This window comes from Talpa occidentalis, unplaced genomic scaffold, assembly GCF_014898055.3.
Source record: "Talpa occidentalis isolate TD23 unplaced genomic scaffold, MPIMG_talOcc4v2.1 talOcc4.12, whole genome shotgun sequence".
Lineage (NCBI taxonomy): Eukaryota > Metazoa > Chordata > Mammalia > Eulipotyphla > Talpidae > Talpa > Talpa occidentalis.
In genome coordinates, this window is record NW_023601212.1 from 50,066,610 (window position 1) to 50,086,622 (window position 20,013).

The 20,013-nt window shown below is 41.4% G+C and overlaps 1 protein-coding gene across 2 annotated transcripts in view; it reads left to right on the forward strand.

Moving 5' to 3' along the window:
* Positions 1–20,013, forward strand: part of CUNH1orf21 (chromosome unknown C1orf21 homolog) — a 228,084-nt gene that overhangs the window by 77,381 nt on the left and 130,690 nt on the right. For both annotated transcript variants that reach the window (XM_054693408.1, XM_037506294.2), the window contains exon 2: positions 5,729–5,947. In XM_054693408.1, coding sequence (XP_054549383.1) covers positions 5,854–5,947 — 94 coding nt within the window. In that variant the 5' untranslated portion in view covers positions 5,729–5,853. The remainder of the gene's footprint in view (positions 1–5,728; positions 5,948–20,013) is intronic.

The window sequence follows — 20,013 nt, forward strand, 5'->3', positions numbered from 1 at the left end:
AAAAAATCTGTGGCTAATTGGTATGAAGTAAAATTGTCCACAATATTATGTAAATAGGAATGTTTCCCATTGCCTTTTTTCCCAAAAAAGGTCACATATCTGTTTGATCTTTCTTAAGAGAGATTTTGCTTCCCACTCCCCCAATTTTATGAACGTAGACTCTTTGGTGAAACTATGCTTCCAGTTCTATAAATGAAGGAAAAAAATTATCAGCAGTCCCGCTCCTGGATATATATACAAATGAAATGAAATAACTATCTGAAAGAGATAGTTGTACTACTGTTTTAAATGCAGCATTACTCAGGATAGCTATGGTATGGAAACAAGCCCTAAGTATCTGTCAAAAGTGCATAAAGAAAATACAGTATGTATGGAATATTATTAAGCCTTAAAAAAAGAAGGGAATTCTGGGTCTCCCGGGTGGCCTAGGGGTTAAGTCTCAGCTCTGACTGCTAAGGCCTGAGTTTGATCCCAGGCCAGGGAGCTAACCCACATGGCTCAGCAGACCTCTCCTGTCTCTCCTGCTGCTCCCCTCAGCAGTGGATTTCAGTAGATCCGTCTGTTCTGCTCCCCTCTCTGTCTCTGGTGAATCCTCTCACCCCCTCCCCCTGCACCTCTGGGATATACCCCAACTCTTCTAGGTATAAATAAAATTTAAAAACTTTAAAAAATAAAAATAATTGAAAAAAAAAAAGCTAGAAAAATATCTGACAAAAATGGCACTAAATTAGATTTAGGTACCAGAGCACTGTGGGTAGACATTGCAATTTCTTGTTACATGGTGCAGGATGCAGTCTACATTCATTTGGCGAGACTTTTACACAAAGCCATGAGCAATTCTTTAGACCCCAAATTTTTAGAGGTGCATGATGGTCCTATCATAGATTATTCTGTTTAAAAAATGTCTTCAATGAGACTTAGTACTAGAAGATTCCATCAAACATCAAAGAGATGCTTCAGATTCATTCTCACACTATGATCTGCAACTTCAGAAGCTGCATGCTGTTCATACCAACATATGGAAACAAGACTCAGATCTCCTGGTGCTGTGGTCTCTGCATGCTCATTTACACTTTCAGACTCACCTCTTCAGTGGTGTGGTTTTGGGGAGGTGAGTGAATAGGGGGTGTGAGAGTTAGAGAGAAAAAGCTGAGAAAAGCTAATGGAAAAATGGAAGCTAAAATATGCTAGGGTTTATGTGAAGGAGAAAAATTTTTGAGGGAAAATTTTTGAGCAGGTTCTTGTGGTAACTGTTGAGGTATGTTTCTGAAGGTCTGCCCAGTCTGAGGACCAGGAACTGCATTTTCAGTGGAAACGAAACCTTGGCATTCATAGATCAGGCTATAAAATAGATCAGTTTGGGGGTGCTTTATAGCTGTTTCTGAGCTGTGGCCAGGTTTCAAACCTGTCCTTTCTCGACATTCCTTCTCTCAGGACCAAGCGAGGTGTCGGGAGTGGGAGAGGCCTCTATCATCCTCTGTTGAACTGCTGTATCTGAACCGTGATACTTTGAAACTGGTCCTTCGAATGATCTCCTTTCTCAGTCTGTTCGTGTTGTCTGGGGACAGGGAAGAAAACCACATCTTGTCTTGTTTACTTCTCTCTACCCAGTGCCTACTAAACACTGCTCACACACTTAGTAATTTTCAACAAATATCTGTTGATTAACCTCATGAATGATTGTTTATGTGCAGAATCCAAATAACAGAGTAAAGAAACTTTCCCCAGTGATATATAGTTAACTTTATGAATTGGAACTCTTCTGCATCTCAAATAACTTCTTGATTATTATCTTCAAAATGGGCAAAATCTTAGAATCATTTCTGTTAAAATGATCTCTTATAAAACTTAAAAATACCACTCTTATTAAAGTAAATTACTATTGTAAAATATATAGTGTATATGTTTGAAAAATAAAATCTACAGCTACTTAGGCTTTGAAGAGAGCTAATATTAAAAGACAAGGCTTTTTAAGAAATATAATTAAATGGAAACTTCCTGAATCATCATTTGAGCTGGATGTAAATCATATCTGACTTGCTTGTTAATATGCCTCTCACCTCCATGCCTGAATAAGAGACATCCTTTGAAATTCTTCACATGTTTCCTTTCTGCTTCAATGTACTTGATTTTCATTGATGTCAACTTTTTAAAATCAAGTAAGGTTTTTGATACTAACTACTTTGAAAGTAGGCATAACACTATACAATGCTTTCAGGGGGTAGCAAAGGATCATCACAACTTAGATTCTTCCATTAACTTCTTGGATAGCACATACAACTGTCAACATGAAATTGGAGTGAGGAAGAGCCAAGGAAGAGGGTATCAGGGAGGATCATTGCAAATTGACTCTGGATTTCTGGTGTCCTTCAGGGATTTTGTTAGCTTTTCCCATTCTTCCTCCTATTTTTATTGCATTTATTCTGAAAAGGTGGCAACAGACAGGGAGGCGAGGCGAAGGCATCGTTTCTCCTTACACTTGGGATTCTCTTCTGGATATGTGAGAAGTTGTTTTCCCACATTCTTTTTCGAAAAGTAAGGAATTCACTGTGGGAACCCACACCTGTTACTTTATGTGGCAATGCTGGAGTTGAGGCGCGAGTAGTATACCGCTCTCAAAAGGTGCTGGCTGGGAAATCCAAGCAGCAGCAGCAACAACTCTTAGCAGCCTACCCACTGGAAAGGATCCCTCTTCTCCTGCCTTTATGCTGGATCCCCTTCCTCTCTTTCCTGCCTCATTATTCAGTGATGTAGCATTAAAACCTGATAGGTGGTCAGAATGGATTTCTCTATCACCCACACTTCTCAAAGTGTCCTCACACTTGGATGACCGAGACTTCCTGTATCTTAGGATGTTCTGTAGCTTAACTTTAAGTTGGGTAATGTTAACCAGCCCTTCTCCAGGCCCTTTACGGAGCATGTAGAGTCCCTTTCCCTCCTCCTGCCAACCTTGAGCCCTGTGAACAAGTGCGTAGGCTTGTGCACGCATGCACACACTCCATGCTCTTCCATTTCTGGTGTCTCGCTCAGTTTGTTTTCTTACATCTGGATGATGCACCTGCTCTTTCAGACTGGCAGATTTCTACTAAACTTTTAAGACTCATCAAAAAATTGCACATTCTCTTTTAATTTCTCCCTCTCCCTAGTGACAACTTATCTGCTTTTTTGGATTCTGCGTTGTCACCAATTCCTGTGAAGCACATATCACAGCACTCACTGCACTGTGTACTGTGTGGACTTTTTAAACATGCCAGCATCTCTCCCCCTTCAGGTGCCTGATTCTCTAGACCAGTGTGAACAGATCATCCAGCTGAAGTGCCGTAGCTTTAATGACATTTACTGCTAAAACCTATCAGAATAAGTGTATATGTGTATTCCATAGAGCTTTAAAAAAGTGATAATTTGTTAACCTGATAGAGGAAGTAGGAGGATTAATTACTTATGAAAAATTCTTCCTTGTTTGTAAAACCTCACTTACCAACACTATACTGCCTACTAATGATTTTATTTAATCAGGGATAGAAAACAGTCTGAAGAACTATACAAAATTTGACTAGCATAGCCATAGAGTCAATATTGAAATTTGTATTTGCTTGGCTTAATTTAACATCATTACGTTTGCATCCAAGTCCACTTATGGGATTGACTTAGGGTTATCTTTCAGTGTTGGGCTAATTTGAAAACTTCCCTTTGTTGAGACTCTATGGTTTAAATGATTAGATTTCTGTGTCTATAGATGTCAGTGCTCTTGGAAGCAGTGCTGAGGGACAGCGATCTTGTTGGAAGAGAAAGCCTGAGATGCATCCTGCTAGCACTTTTCTTGAGCCTGAGAAACATTATTTGTTCATAAAAGGAAGAGGAGGATAGTGGATTGTGGGTGCCAACGAAGATAAAGAGGAGCAACTCGGTGCTGCTTTTTCTTTGTGCGGTGTGAGGAGTAAAGACCTCTATCCCTGTATTATAATGCAATAGCTGGATAGGTGTTTGAAAGGAAACATCCATTAAGACTATAATAAGTCATCTACAAGACTGAATTACTAAATAAGGGTAATGAAAGAATAAAATAAATAAAACTGAGCCATCTGAGTGTAGCCAGTCCTGAGAATTTGGGCAGTGACCTTGGGTGGAATGGAATCATCAGTTTTGTGTGCATCCATACACACTCTTTCAGCCTTTCTTAGAGGTCATAAATGGGCAAAAACTCTTCCTCTGGGCAGACCACTGTCTTGCTGTTTTCTTTAAGTCCCTACATCTGTTCAACTCTTAAAACATTCAGCCAGCTAAGTGGAAAATAAACAAAAGTAAGTCTGAGACCTTGCCCCATCTCTTTCCTTTACCCTTAAATAATGTCACTTCGGGTGAAGTAAAATTTTTAACTATTTATAGAACCACCAGAAATATGTAAACTAGCCCACAGTGACCCTGAAAAGGAAGACCACTTCTACCTGGCAAATTTTTTTAAAAGATTTATTTATTTATGGGCATGAGAACTGGGGTACAGGCCAGGGGTGTGGGGGGTGAGAGGACTCACCAGAGACAGTGGGGAACAGAACACGCAGATAAACTTAAACACACTGCTGAGGGGAGCAGCGGGCGAGTCAGGAGAGGTCTGCTGAGCCATGTGGGTAGTTCCCTGGCCAGGGATTGAACCTCGTGCTGCGGTGGCTGTGGATAGCTTCATGGGTTGCATCTTAACCCCTTGCACCAACAGGGAGGCCCTTCCTGGCAAATTTTGAGAAGCTCGGAATTGCTGAACTGCAGGGCAGGTTGGGGAAGATGGAGAATTTTCCCCAGCCTCTTGAGCTGGATGGATCTCCTGAATGTGCTTGCCTTACTCTGGAGGCTTGTGAGATTCTAGAACATTAACAAGCATACATGCACTTTAAGTATATATGTGGTAAGTCCAGGTGCTCAAATATTTACTTGAATAGATACACGTGCATTTTATATTCTTTTTTTAAGATTTATTTTTAGGGCCTCCCCTGGTGGCACAGCAGTTGAGCACTGGGCTGCAAAGCTGACCGCAGCCTCTGCAGCGCCGGTTCTATCCCCGGCTGCCGGCGAGGGTCCCACATGGCGCGACAGACCTCCCCTGCCACGCCCGCTGCTCCCCTCAGCAGTGTATTTCGTCAGTGTGCCTGTTCTGATCCCTGCTCTGGCTCTGGTGAATTCTCTCACCCTCCCGCACTTCTGACTGTACCCAGTGTTGCCTAAAAATAAATAAATAAATAAATCTTTAAAAAAAAAGATTTATTTTTATTTATTAATGCACACAAGAACAAGGGTGAGAGGATTCACCAGAGACAGAGTCGGGAGCAGAGCAGGCAGATCTACAGAAATACACTGCTGAGGGGAGCAGTGGGTGAGACAGGAGAGGTCTACGGCACCAGGTGGGTCAGCAACCTGGCCGGGGATCGAACTTGTGCTGCAATGGCTGGCAATAGCTTGATAGTGCTAAGACTTAACCTCTGGTACCACCCAGGGAAGCCCCATTTTTTGTATTCTTCAAAAAATTCAGCCACATGTTGTGCAGGGGACATGCCTTCTGATCCTGCCCTCTGAGTGGGAAGCAGGTGAGCATGACCTGGTTGGCATCTTGTTTTTCAGTGCCCAGGGCAGCCCAGGGCAGAGGGATCATGTGGGAATTCTACTGGCCTCTGGTCATACAGCAGAGAGTCAGACATGCATTTTGTTTCACACATTCTGATCCAGCTTTCTGTCCTCGTAGGTGCACGGAACTTGAACGACTCAGCAGGAAGGTGGATTTTAAAGTCTTTAAAGAAAAGAAAAATGTCCCTGTGTCTGTAGAGATGATTTGCAGTTCAGCCCGGCTGAAGCTGACCGAATGAGACTATGGGCTGTGCCTCCGCCAAGCATGTTGCCACTGTTCAAAATGAAGAGGAAGCCCAGAAAGGGAAAAACTACCAGAACGGAGATGTGTTTGGCGGTGAGTGGCCTTGAACTTCACTATTGACCTGTTGACCTTAGCATCTGTTATAGGAGAGAGTACTTGTAATGGCATTGTGTTAGGTATTTGGGGGCTGCTGGTAAAGGAATAGTGATATATGATAGAAACCAATACAGATCTTTTACACTAAACAGTTTCCATCATAATTTATATATTGAAGACTTGGAGGAAGACCATAGAGCTTTTATTCTGGGGCTAGTATTTATTTTTAATTTTTTTGGTATAATCAGCAAATTGAATAAATTAATCTTTAAAGACATAAAAAGACAGTGCCATAGGGTACCCTGGGAATTGAAAACTGTAAGACAGAAAAACACCAAAGTCCAAAACCAGAGTGAGTGTAGCTTTATAAATGCGAGAGTTTGGTGTTTCTTAGAGTGAATTTCATGTCAGTTATAAATAATCAACTTCAAAAACACAAGTATAACGTTTAATAGTCATCGTTCAAAATGACTTTGCAGTCCTGATGGAAATGTTGCAACTATCATTCTGCGGCCATACCTGGTGTGTGTGTGTGTGTATATATATATATATATATATATATTCAGCCCCTCAGAGAGTTTTAAAATAAAAGGCATGACAACCTTTAATAATCAGGATATTTCACCCCAAACCCAACCCCAATCTCTTCAGGAGGTCTGGCAGCACCAGTCTTCATTCCTTGAAGCAGTGGTCAATGGAGGGTGGGCAGCTGTCACCCTTTGTGTTGGGAATTGGCTGCCCGTGAACTGCTAAGATTGCCTGTGATGCTTAGTGGCAGGCATTTGAGTTTGCTTCATCTTGATTTTGTCTTGTAAGATCTACCATTGAGCTAATGCAATGTGACTGTGTTCATAGAAAGTGTCAGTTAGTACAGGCAAATGAAGGAGATGTTGCTGAATTACTTTTAACTATGACACCCACTACTTGACATAATGAATAAAAGTGCCTCTTCATCTCTTTGAACCTGTTTTCATGTAAACAACTGCAGTTGCATCTGTCACTGTCCTCTCATTCTGCATGTAGAATTTCTAGCTTTTGATGTACTGTTGTGGTGGTTTCGGTCTCCTGGTAGAGAAATGGGGATGCTGTGAGCACTAATACTCTGTTAAAAATGGGCTAGTACAGGGAAGCGATTTTGCTTTGTTTTAAGAAGCTGCATTTGTTGCCTAGAAAATTTGGCTTTCAGTGGTGACTACCTGTAAAGTTTAGAACTGTGGAGTAACATGAGCATCTTAATAAAACTAGAATTGAAGTCTTTGAAATCTCAGTTTCTGGAAAAAAAACTAAACAGAGCTAGAGTTGCTATTGTCACCACCTAACTCTTTTAAGAGAAAATAATGTCAGGGATTTGTTTAACTCCTATGTGATACTCTGTCATTGTTTGTGTAAAAGCTCTGATAATTGAGCCACCACCTATGTCAAACACAGAAAGGCAGTTGTTTTCACTTTCATGTTGAGTAGTCACAATTCTGTGAAATATGTGCCATCCCAATTTTACATGATTGGAAGCTGAAGACAGAAAGACTAATGGATCCAAAGTCGCCCTGCAACTCAGTGATGACTCTGATCTCTCAGACTCCCAAGTGCACGCTTCTTTCTCTGTGCACAGTCCTGGTGCCCTGCTGCAACCCATTGGTCATTCAGTCTTAAATGCAAAACAGCACGGACTACTGTACAGTCTCTGTGCAAGACCTTTTGCTAGATGCTATGGAGGATACAGAGGTAAATAGAATACAAGTCTTGCTTTCTAAGACTAAGAGGATGAGAAAGGGAGATGAGGCAGAATAAGCCAATTGCCAAAAGAGGAAAAGACATAGGTCATGATAAGAGTCTGGGAGTGAGAGACCACCTTGGAAGGTGAATTTAGAGCAGATTTCTTATGGGGTGACTTACAGGCCTTACAGGAGTAGACACTCTAATCACATTGGATGAAGTAGGAAGGAAGTGGGTGAGGAAAGGCCAGAGGGGTGTGAGCATGCACAAGAATGAGAAATAATACGATCTGAATAGAATACAAAGTATAAGTGGGAGAGAATTGACTAGGAAACTAAGTCAGGGTTAAACTAAGTCAGGGAGAACTTTGAATATCAAATTCTAGTCTTTTAAAGATCATCTTAGACTATAAAAGCAAAAATTCAGTGATAATCACCATATAGTATTTATTTTCTGCTTGTCAATGAGACCGCTGATCCATCATGTTCTAGTTCAGTTGCCACCTCCAGAGCTGAGGAGACTTTCTGTTGTTTCAGAGTACCGTGAGTATTTTGCAGATGTTAATATCTTAACAAAGGAACCTTGTATCTATCCATTATTGTTGGGTATCAGACAACCCCAAGATCTCAGTGGCTCTCACTAGCTAGTATGTGGCATTGCCCCATGTTTCTGTGGCTTCATGCCATAGAGTAGTTAAGGCCTCTGTTAAGCGTCTTCAGAAGTCTTACTCCGCATTCTTTCTCCTAATCCTCTGACATACACATGTGCAGGTTTGTGGCATAGTCATTACAGAAAGCAAAGATACAGCAAGGAGAGCTCTTCAGGACCCTGAAGAGTTAGAAAGATGGGTTTTCTACCCCTACACAACTTTGGGTTTAGAACTATCAGAACCCAGTGTTGAATGTCAGTGCCAGTGTCCTAGATGTTCCTGAAGTGTGGAGTTTGAAAGTGACAAGAGACAGTCCCATCAGTGTTTCTCCGCTTAAATTAGTTTGTAAGCAAGAGAAATGAACAAAAATCCCCAGACAATCACACAATGAATAGTAGATATGCTTTGCTCTTAACCATTTGTTATCTTTTGTCACCCATTATTTCAATGATTTATTACCATATAACAAAGGACCCCACACGAGTGGCTTCAATTTCTTATTTCTCACAATTCTATGGGGTGATTGGGGTCATCTGTCGTCTTTCCCCGGCCTCAATTATGTGGCGACATTCAACTGGGAGCTCAGCTGGCTCAGCTGACCAAGCTGTCATCAAGCCTCTGTCCACGAGTCCTCTCTTTCCAATTGGGCAGTGGTCAGACTTTTCACATGGTGGCTGGCTCTTAAGAGAGGAACTGGAAGTCGCCAAGCCCCAGAAGTCCTGCCACATTTCTGTTCATCAGAGCTGATCATGAGACCAGCCCTGAGTCAGATGAGCACAAATCCATGCCATGTCATGAGTATGTGGAAGGAAATAGGAAAGGTAGAAATTGTAGGGAGCCATCCTCAGAGACCGCTTACCATACCATTTTTTTAAAGATTATTTATTTATTCATACAAGAACTGGGGTACAGGCCAGAGGTGCGGGGGGTGAGAGGATTCACCAGAGACAGAGTGGGGAACAGAACATGCAGATCGATGGAAATACACTGCCAAGGGGAGCACAAGCAAGCCAGGAGAGGTCTGCTGCTCCATGTGGGTTGCTCCCTGGCGGGGGATCAGATAGCTTCACAGGTTGCATCTTAACCCCTTGCGCCACCAGGGAGGCCCTTACCATACCTTTTGAGAGAGGCAGTAAGAACTGCACGACTGTATCATATTCCAACCTGGACATTTGGATTCTGCTTTCTAAGTTATTCCTCTATTTTTCGCAGAATAAAGTGGCCTCGTTCACTTTTTAAAAGCAAAATGGTTTTACCACATGTTGTGGAAGAGCTGACAAAGTCTGTGAAGGGTAGCATATTTAGGACAGTTCTGTTATATGCATCTCTTGAGTGTGTGCATGTGAACACACATGTATACTTCAATCCCTTCCCTAAAGGTGTTAATTTAATTTCATAGCTTCTAAAGACATGCTGGGGAGCACTGATAAGCAATGTATTTTCGCAAATGGTAATTTCTGTTTTTATGAAGCAGTTGGTATTTCTGTGAGGTTTGGTTATTTAGGAGACCAACCGCTCTAAATGTGAATAATGGAATTTCTGTTACCCATGGAAGATGAAGTGACAGATGGGCATCTTGACCTCCTAGAGATCATTAATAAGGAGCCATGTTATCAATACTTAGGTATAAACTTGCTTTCACTTTATATATTGAAGCATAAAATGCTTCGGATCTAAAGTCTTGCCTCCCATGTTGTATGTAGCACTTTCAGAAGTAGAATTCAGACTAGTGAGCTCCTTTTCCACATTGGAATTTCTCTCCCTTGGAGGTCAGGACAGATGCAAATAGTGGTCAGCAGGTTGGCTGTGTCATTCAGAGGACAGTGGAGCAGTTTGCCGAGACCAACTGGCAAAAATTAAGTGACCAACAGGTTTAAGTTATTATGAACTAGTTAAGCAAGTCTAAGGAGAGCCAAGTGCCTATTGGATTTCATTCAATAGCCATTCACTTAGAGTATTAAAGTAGGTGCATGCAACAGATTCAGGTCTTGTTAGGGAAATTATCTTGTCAAACCTGAAATCGTTATTTCTTCTGCAGCCCATCCCCATGGGGAGGAACGCTTTAGTTAAATCGGCTTTCTTGTTTGCCCGAAGGTCACCTTCATTTTTTCAGTAATGTAAGCTTTAATCTGGAATTGGAAACTTTGAAGCCTTTATTTCTTCCAATTTCCAGACCCTGTGACTCTTACTCTCTCCTGGCATCACCTTTGTTGTTCTAGCCCATGACCTAGAAGAGTGTAGTACATTCTGTATCCATCTCCTTTAGTCCCTTTGGTTATTTTTTGCTTCTTTGCTCATTTTTGTTTGTTTTTAACTCTCCAGTTTTTGCACCATTGTCAAATGATGTCAGTTTTTCCAAAACATTTCTTTGCCTGTGTTAATTTTCCTGCTCCAGAATTTTCTGATGCACCTAGTTGTGAGCCAGTAAAATCCCAAGTCCATTGTTAATATTCAAGACCTATGGTGATGCCTCATACGTGGTCCCTATTCTTTAGCCACATTAGACAGCTCCTTCTGGGGCTTTGTCAATACTGTGTGTCTGGCCTGCCCTCTGATACATAATAGCCTCTGTGTGGCACAGTCCCTCTCTCCTGCCTTCATCTCTTGAAATTCTGCTTATTTCCCAATCTTCATCCAAACTTGCATGAAACTTTCCTCATACCTTCAGAAAGTGTCTCTTTTATGCATCTCAGAAACTTTTTTTCTTTTTCATTTATTTTATTTTATATATGTTTTACATCATTTTTAATTTTTGCACAATGTAAGCATTTTCATCTTGGTTATAGTCCCCATACAATTCCCACCCCTCCTTGTTTTGATCCTACTCCCTCCTTGCCCCCCTGTAGTGTGTCTCTGGTTTATAGTTACTTGTTCCTAGATGTTTACCCAAAGGACACAGAAACGTTAATTCAAAAGGGCACCTGCAACCCTATGTTTATAGCAGCACTATTTGTAATAGCTAAGCTATGAAAACAATCCAAATGCCCAAAAATAGATGACTGGATCAAGAAGATGTGGTACATATACACAATGGAATATTACTCAGCAATCAAAAAAAGATAAACTCATGTAATTTGCAATAACATGGATGGAGCTGGAAGGGATCATGCTCAGTGAAATAAGATAGAAAGAAAAAGAAAAATACCGGATGGTCTCACTCATAGCAGGAATTTAGAAAACCTAAATAAGGGACCAGGAAAAAGACTAATTATAATAAAGTAAAAATCAAGACCATCTCAGAAACTTTTTCACATGCTTATATAGTTGGTTTATTAGCATATATATATATATATATATATATATATATAAATCTCCTATTATTTGTTTTTATGTGTTATCTCTCTTAGGAGTTGGATAGCTCCTGAAGGCAGGGTCTATGTGGGACACAGGATCCCTCGGGCATCAGGAGCTGCAGTCAGAGAGGGTGTTCTGGCATCCGTTTGGGCCTTCACTCTGCCCACTCCCCTCTAGAACTAGGTGGCCTCCACTGAGGCTGAGTTCGGCTTTTAAGGGCCCAGAGAGCCTCATGTTTACAAATATTTCCATAAGTGGAGGTGTTTAGCTTCTTACAGTAAATTCTAGAAGAGTGGTATAGGACTGGGATAAAAAAGCGGCAGCAAAGCAAGAATTTGGCTGCCTTCTTTCCCTTGGGCTCTGTATTGCTGTGCAGCTTCAGTTCTGTTCTGATCCTTGTCTACTGAAATTGAGAACACGTGACAGAGAAAAGAGAGAGAGAGAGAAGGAGGGAGAGGGAAGGGAGAAGGAGAGAGAGAAGGAGAAGAGGGAAATGGTATTGTGCCAATCTGTCACCCATTTACTATAGGGACGCAGGATTATGGGAGGCAGCTCTGCTCACCACTATACCACCAGTACCTCTATGCAGGGTATGGAGAAGATTAAATGATAAAAATACATCAGATTCATGGGAAATTCAAAGCAGCTAGAAGCAAATGAATAACTATTTCTGTGATAATTTCTGATTGTATAAAGTGAAAATAAATGAAAGATATCTGTGTTTGTGAGACAGTAGCAGAGAGAATGGTATCTAATTCTGTGCCATCCAATGAAGTAGCCACTGACCCCATGAGCAGGTGAAATGCACATGGGATTTTGAGGATTTGGTATGGAAAGAAGAATAGAAAGCATCTCATTAATAATTTTCTTATTGATTGCATGTAGAAATGATCATATTTTAACTCTACTGCGTTAAATAAAATACATTAATATATTAATTTCACCAGATTCTTTTTACTTATTTAATGGACTACTAGTAATTTGTATTGATATTATTATTGCATAATATTATACAAGTTTGATGTGTATCATAAAAATCAACATATATTATACTGAAAATTCGTTGCTGACAGTACAGTTCTGTCCTTCACCTTACGCTTTTCCCCTTTATCCAGATTAACCCACAGTCCTTCCCCCTCACCTCTGGTAACCACTCATTGGTTTTATTGTCTAAAAGTTTTATTGTGTTTAGTTTATCGGTTTTCTCTATATACCACATATGAGTAAAATCATATTGTGTTTTTCTCTGTCCGCATTATTTCACTAAGCATAACACCCTCTAGATCCAGCCATGCTGTTGCAAATGGCAGGATTTCATCTTTTTCTGTAGCTGAGTTGAGTTAAGCTGTGTATGTACCCCACATCTTCTTTGTCCATTCAGCTGTCAGTGGCACTTAGGTTGTTTCCAGCTCTTGGCTGTTATAAATAATGCTGCAATCAACATGGTAGGGGGTTAAATATTTCTCTTTGGATTTGTGCTTTTGTATTTATTTATTTATTTATTTATTTATTTATTTATTTTCGGTAAATACCCAGACATGGGATTTATCTGGATCATATGGAATTTCTGTTTTTAATTTTTAAAAAAAGATTTATTTATTTATTTATTTATACAAGCACTGGGTACAGTCAGAAGCGCAGGAGGGTGAGAGAATTCACCAGAGCCAGAGCTGGGAGCAGAGCAGGCAGAAGGACCTAAGTACACTGCTGAGGGGAGCAGCAGGCGGCAGGAGAGGTCTGTCGCGCCATGTGGGATCCACTCCAGCCACCGGGGATGGAACCGGCGCTGCAGAAGCTGCGGGCAGCTTCGCAGCCCAGCGCTTAACTGCTGCGCCACCAGGGGAGGTCCTGTTTTTAATTTTTTAAGGAATCCATAATGACTGCCCCAATTTACACTCTCACCAACAACGTATCAACAGGAATCCATTCTCTGAACATCCTCTCTAACACTTTTAAAATTCAGCCATTCTTGCAGGGGTGAGGTGAGATCTCATTGTTGTTTTGATTTGCATTCCCTAATAATAAATAATGAACATCTTCTTATGTGCCTATTGACCATCTGTCTGTCTTCTTTGTAGAGGTATCTGTTCAGATCCTTTCCCCATTTTATAATTGTTTTGTTTTCTTTTTTATTGCTGAGTCTTTTGAGCTCTTTATTTATTTTATATATTAACCACTCGTCAGATGTATGATGTACAAATATCTTCATTCAATAAGATGTCTTTTTGTTGCAAGTTTCTTTTTCTGTACAGGGTCTTTTTAGTTTCATGTAGTCTCATTTGTTTGCTTTTGCTTTTGTTTCCCTTGCCATTGTAGTTGAGTGTGCACATATATTGCTAAGACTGATGTCAAGGAGCAGATCACCTATGTATTTCCTCTACTTATTTTATGGTTTCAAGTATCTTTAATCCATTTTAAAGTAATTATTGTTTATCGTATTAGGTGGCAGGCTGGTTTCATTCTTTTGTATGTGGCTCTCCAGTTTTCCCAACAGTATTTACTGAAGAGACTTTCTGTGCTCCATTGTAAGCTCTTAGCCCCTTTGTTGTAAACTAGTTGTCCATATGTTGTAGTTTTATTTCTGGGCTCTCAATTCTGTTTCCATTGATCTATTTGTCTGTTTATATTCTAACACCAAGCTGTTTTAATACTTGCCCTTTGTAGTATAGTTTGAAGTCAGGAAGGGTGATACCTCCACTTTTGTTCTTTTTTCTCAAAAGTGTTTTTACTCTTTAGAGATTTTTGAAGTTGCAAATTCATGATTTTTTAAATTTATTTCTGTGAAGAATGCTACTGGGATTTTGATAAGGATTGCATTGTATCTGTATATTGCAATCCATGAGCACAAAAAATATAACACATAACAACATAAGGATAATGAGTACCTTTATAAGTTGCTTGCTTTTTTCTCTTTTGCCTTTTCCACCTTCAATATTCTGTCTTTGTCTCAAAATCTTGAGTTTCACTTCTAGGTGTTTTAGTTTAGGTCTATTTGCATTTAATTAACTGGGTGTCCTGTAAACTTCATGAACTTATATATTCACTTCTTTCCCTAGATTTGGGGAGTTTCTGCTGTTATTTCTCTGAATAAACTATTTTTTAAAAAATTTATTTTATTTATGCATACAAGAGCTGGGGTGTAGGCCAGACATGTAGGTGGGTGAGAGGATTCACCAGAGACAGAGTGGGGAACAGAACAGGCAGACTGACTGAAATACACTGCTGAGGGAAGCAGCAGGCAAGACAGTAGAGGTCTGCTGCACCATGTGGTTTGCTCCCTGGCAGGCTCCTGGCAGGCTGGGGATCGAACTCGTGCTGCAGAGACTGCAGATTGCTTCAGAATGCGTTGCTTATCCCCTTGCGCCACCAGAGAGGCCCAGTATAGCAATTTTGAACTCTATCTCCTGGATATGATCGTCCCATCTTTGGAGTTGGATTCTGGGGAGTCGTTCTCTTCTTGTCATGTTATTTCCCTTGAGGTCTCAAGTTGCCATGTGTTATATATTTTTTTGTCTTCCCATTTTGCTACTTTAATTTTCTTCAAAGCCGTGTGTGTGTGTGTGTGTGTGTGTGTGTGTGTGTTTAATATTTGGATCAGCAACTTAGAGAATTGAACTACTTTTACTTTGCGAGCAGGAGAAGCTTTATCTTTATTTGATTTGATTTTTTTTTTTGTCCTCTACTGGCTTCTGTACTGAGGTCTGTATTTGACTTGCTGTGTTGAGGAGCATGAAGGAGTGCAATCACTGTCATGAATGTGCTGGGAGGAATGGGCCTGGTTCGTGGTTGTGATAACCACCCATACCCTTCTCTCTGGGGTCCCAGAGCTAGTACTCAGCTGTGTCTACATCATCGGTACATTTCATGAGGTCAGTGTCATTCCCAAGAGATCGGGAAGGGAGTGCCGTCTGGAATGCCTCCTCCATTGACTTGTTTGCTGGGCCCCTGGCCTGTGTGGAGCACCCTAGCTCCTCCATATGGGCTTCACATGGATTGAAAGTATGTCCCTGTCCCAGTCATTGTCTCCAAGTACTTCTTTCCATCTCCCTCCTGTCCAGTGAATTGTGAATCTCTTCTGTATCCCCTCTGGTGCAGTCTTTGTTGATCTCTGAAGTGCAAGGAGGCCTTCAGTTTCACCCAAACCACGGGGCTCTCTTGTGCTTCCACAGTCAGTTGTCAGCTGTTCCTCTTGGGAGCAAAGCAAGAAACTCTTGTCACTACCTTTGTAAACATATAAATGTACACAACTCACATTCTCCTTCTATTGGGTGGTGCGGGTTTAAATCCCTGAAATGTAGTGTTCATGTTCAGAATTTCCTTTCCTTTCAAGTTTCAGTTTTGTAATTTACTGCTTATGGGCTCTAAGAGGAAGGCAGTTAGGATGAGGCAGCTGTCCTGTGTCTGTTTTGACTCTCTCCATGGGCGCAGGCGCCCTCAGCTGGGGGAGAGGGATATGTTGGATGTTGAAGCTGTTTCACCAACAAAATAGGTTTATTTGGGAATGAAACAAATAGACAATATGGAAAGTGGAGGCTCATGGTGAGATGTGTGCAGCTTTTAGAGGGGCTATTGCTGGGCAAAATGGAACCCTTCCACTAGAATATGGAAACCATTTCACTTCCTGTTGGGGATACAAGGCATGTTGGGGCCTGCAGTTTGCTGATAAAATAGGGTTTCTGTATATTAAGGTATACCAAGGCAGATGTTGGGAGGAACTTGGCAGAGGAGGCTGAGCTAAGCTCTAACTTGCTCATCTGTTGTGCTCCTAAGTGGTAGTCTGCAGCTGAGTCTAACGTAACTTTTTTTGCCTGTCTAGGGAACCTTCTGTTGGCTCCTGAAGTTGGTACTTCCCAAAGATCAGAAAGGAAATGTCCCTCCCCTTTTTTGCCTTAAGTAGATTGGTAAAAAACCCTAAAGATTGGAGACGTGTTTGGTGGGTTTCTGTGAGAGCCATACAAACTGAAAACACTGAAGTCAAGATGAGTGAGGAGCCTTGCCCTGGGCTTAGTCTTTGAAGACCCCATGATGTTGAAAGGTGAGCCTCAGCTTGGTCTTAATGTCTGAATGTGCACACGGGGTATGTGGAATGACAGAGGCAGTGAGTGCGCCCTGGCTGGGGGCTCTAGCCACACACTGTGAAGCAAAGGGGCTTGTCCCAGTGTCTGCCTTAGAGAAGGTGCACAAAGTGTGTTTGTTTCATTTCCTTCTTTTAGACAGTTTCTGGTTCATTCTGATAGGGGCTAAATGAGCCAGTACCGTGAGCACCTGAGTGATTGTGAATTCTCTCCTATGGCTGGGATTGAATCCAGCTTCACCACTCTGTTCCTGTGTTGTCTTTGACAAGTAACTTCATTTATGCCTGAGGTTCTTCACCCTACGATGGGAGAGAATAGGTGGTATAACCACTTGGAATTGGGTGGAGGGGCAAATGCGTTAACATTGGAAAACACCTGAGCATTCATTGTAATGATGTGTAGATTCACCCAACATCTCTCTTTGCCTCTCCCCATCCCCTGCCCCCACACACACCTTAAATTATAGGGCACTAGATGCCATTCGATGCAGAATTCAATCTAGCTGAGTAGAGTCAATGTGAATTTCTACTTGGAAAATTTTCCTATGACATGAAGTCAAGAAATGGTCTCTACAGTGCTGTCAAACTATCAATCTATTGCCAGCCACTACAGCACGAGTTTGCTCCCCAGCAAGCCAGGGAGCTACCCACATGGCTCAGCAGACCTCTCCTGTCTCTTCTGCTGCTCCCCTCAGCAGTCTATTTCAGTAGATCTGCCTGTTCTGCTCCCCACTCTGTCTCTGGTGAATCCTCTCACCACTTGCACCTCTGTTTTACACCCCAGTTCTTGCATGCATAAATAAATAAAAATTTTGGAAAAAAAGAAAGAAATGGTTTCTATTTTACCAAAGAAAACTCCAAGTACTATTTTTCCTCCCCTTGCCAGCTAGCATCAGACACCTATTCTTTTAATGTTAGATATAGAGAGAAGTAGAAACAGGAACATTTGTCACCTCCTGCCTCTAGGCAACCTGATGGAAATATGAGGGGGTCTCTGGGGGCTCAGACTTCGTGGAGGGGCATGTTGGCATGGATCATCTAGTCCGTCAGGTTTGTATCTTTTCTTTTTTTTCCCTGTCAGGTTTGCATCTTGAGTGTGTCCTTTAGGTGCTCTCTTGTCCCTGCAAGCACCTGGTCTTCTCTGTGGCCGCCTAGAGTCCTTTCTCAGGCAGGATATAAGAATGATTTTCTTTATCTCTAGAGAGGCAGCAAGGATGCTGCTGGGTGCCTGCCAGCCTTCCAGTGCCTTCCAGTGGGAAGATCCAGGGGACTTATTCTATGCTGGGGACCTACTGAAAAAATGACTCAGCAGCAAGAGAGGAGGGGGAGGGTTTCCTTACCCGGAGCACTTCTCAGAGTTATTTTCTCCTGAGTAACATCACAAAATTCAGAAATTCAAAACAATGCCTTCTTCCTGGATTCTTGGCTGTTGTGATAGACAAGACCTGCTTTGCCATAAGCGCCTGCCTGTTAGTGTCCACCTGGAAGTGCCCCTGGCTGCCTTCGTCTGTGTTTACACCTTCTTTAGGCCCTCGCTTCCTCTGCAGAGGTCAGAAAGGTCCCTGCCTTATTTACTGGGAGCCTTAAATTGTGGCTGATTCTTTTGTCCTAAATTGCTACATGGCACCAGAAGCACAACTGTTCAACTCACGCTTTACCATGCATAAGACCTTTTCACCTGCAATTATTATTATTACTATCCTCACTTTGATAGAAAAGGAAATTGAAGCTAGGAGCAAGGCCAGTTTGGTTAACTGAAGTGGGATTGTGTCTGGAATTGGAGATGCTCTCTCTGGACCTAGGAAGAGTCCCCTCAGGAATTACATGTCTGCCTTTGCCTTTAAATCCAAACCCACCTCTGCTCAAGTGTCTGGGAAGGGAAGTCACTGGCCTCTACTCGCTTCTGTGCTGAGGTCTGTACAGTACAGGCCTGCCTGAACTCAGCCTCAGGTTTTGAGTGAGGATGTCTGGAGAGACCGTTGTGGCCTTAGGGATATTTTCAGTGGCATAAGGAAATTCACTGTCATGGTTAAGTAGGTACACCTGAAATCTGGCAAATTGGTTTCAAATCCTGGCTCAGCTACTCACTAATATGGTTTCCCCATCTGTACTTAGCTGCCCTCAGAGGCGGTTGTGAGACATAAATGTATTCATCTCTGTAAAGTCCACAGACTAGAACTTGGCACATGGTGAGCTCTGAGCAGTGGCAATACAGTTGTCATCAGCGTAACAGTAGACTTAGTTTCCTGGATTACACTGGGGCAAAAAGCATCCTCAACTTATTGTAGATGTATAATTCTCCCAGTTTTAAAAGTTCATCAGTTATCTATTCAATGCTTAGCCTTTATTTTGAATTTTAAAATATTTGTGTTCTTTTTTTTTAAAGATTTATTTATGCATACATGAACTGGGGTGTAGGGCAGACATGCGGGGGGTGAGACGATTCAACGGAGAGAGTGAAGAGCAGAACAGGGAGATCTACTGAAATACACTGCTGAGGGGAGCAGTGGGCAAGACAGGAGAGGTCTGTTGCGCCAGGTGGATATCTCCCTGGCCTGCGGGGAATCAAACTTGTACTGCAGAGGCTGCGGATAGCTTCACAGCACTGCACTCAACCTGCTGCGCCAATGGGGAGCCAATATTTGTTTTCTTGAAGACTTTTTTCTTGCTCTGTTTTGACCTAGACCAGTTTCTCCTCTGAGTAAAGTTTGCATAAGAGTGTATGTGTGTGTGTGTGTGTGTGTGTGTCCTTAAACCAAACACCAAAGTATACAATTTATGAGTGGTGAATATAATACTATGTCCTATTTTTATGAAAGTATGGCTTAAATAACTAATACCTTCATAGAAATTAACAAATATAATTTTCATTTATGAAACAAATCTGCGTGTGTGTGTGTGTGTGTGTGTGTGTGTGTGTGTGGTGATCCAGTATTTTCCTGCTCTTGAGTTTATTGTGTCCAGTGAGGATATTTATAGAACTAAGGACATTTCTTTGTGAATCACCTTGGGAAGGCGAAGAAGCAGCAGAGAAAGGTAATGATCCTCGTGATTATAATTGGATAAATGCATTCAAAACTAATTGAAATAAATAGATATATAAATCTGATGCTATTTTTAATTCACCTTTTATTCTTTAAAATATTCTGTTATTCTTAATTCTAACTTTAAAAGTTGAATTCCCTACGCTTCATGCTAAAGTTTTCCAGGTGAATCTAAATATTTAACTGCAAAATATGAAACCACAAAAGTAATATATGGCAAAAAATATGGGCAAGTGTTTCTATAAACTTAGGTTGCAAAATGTCTTCTTTGTTATGCCACAAATCCCAG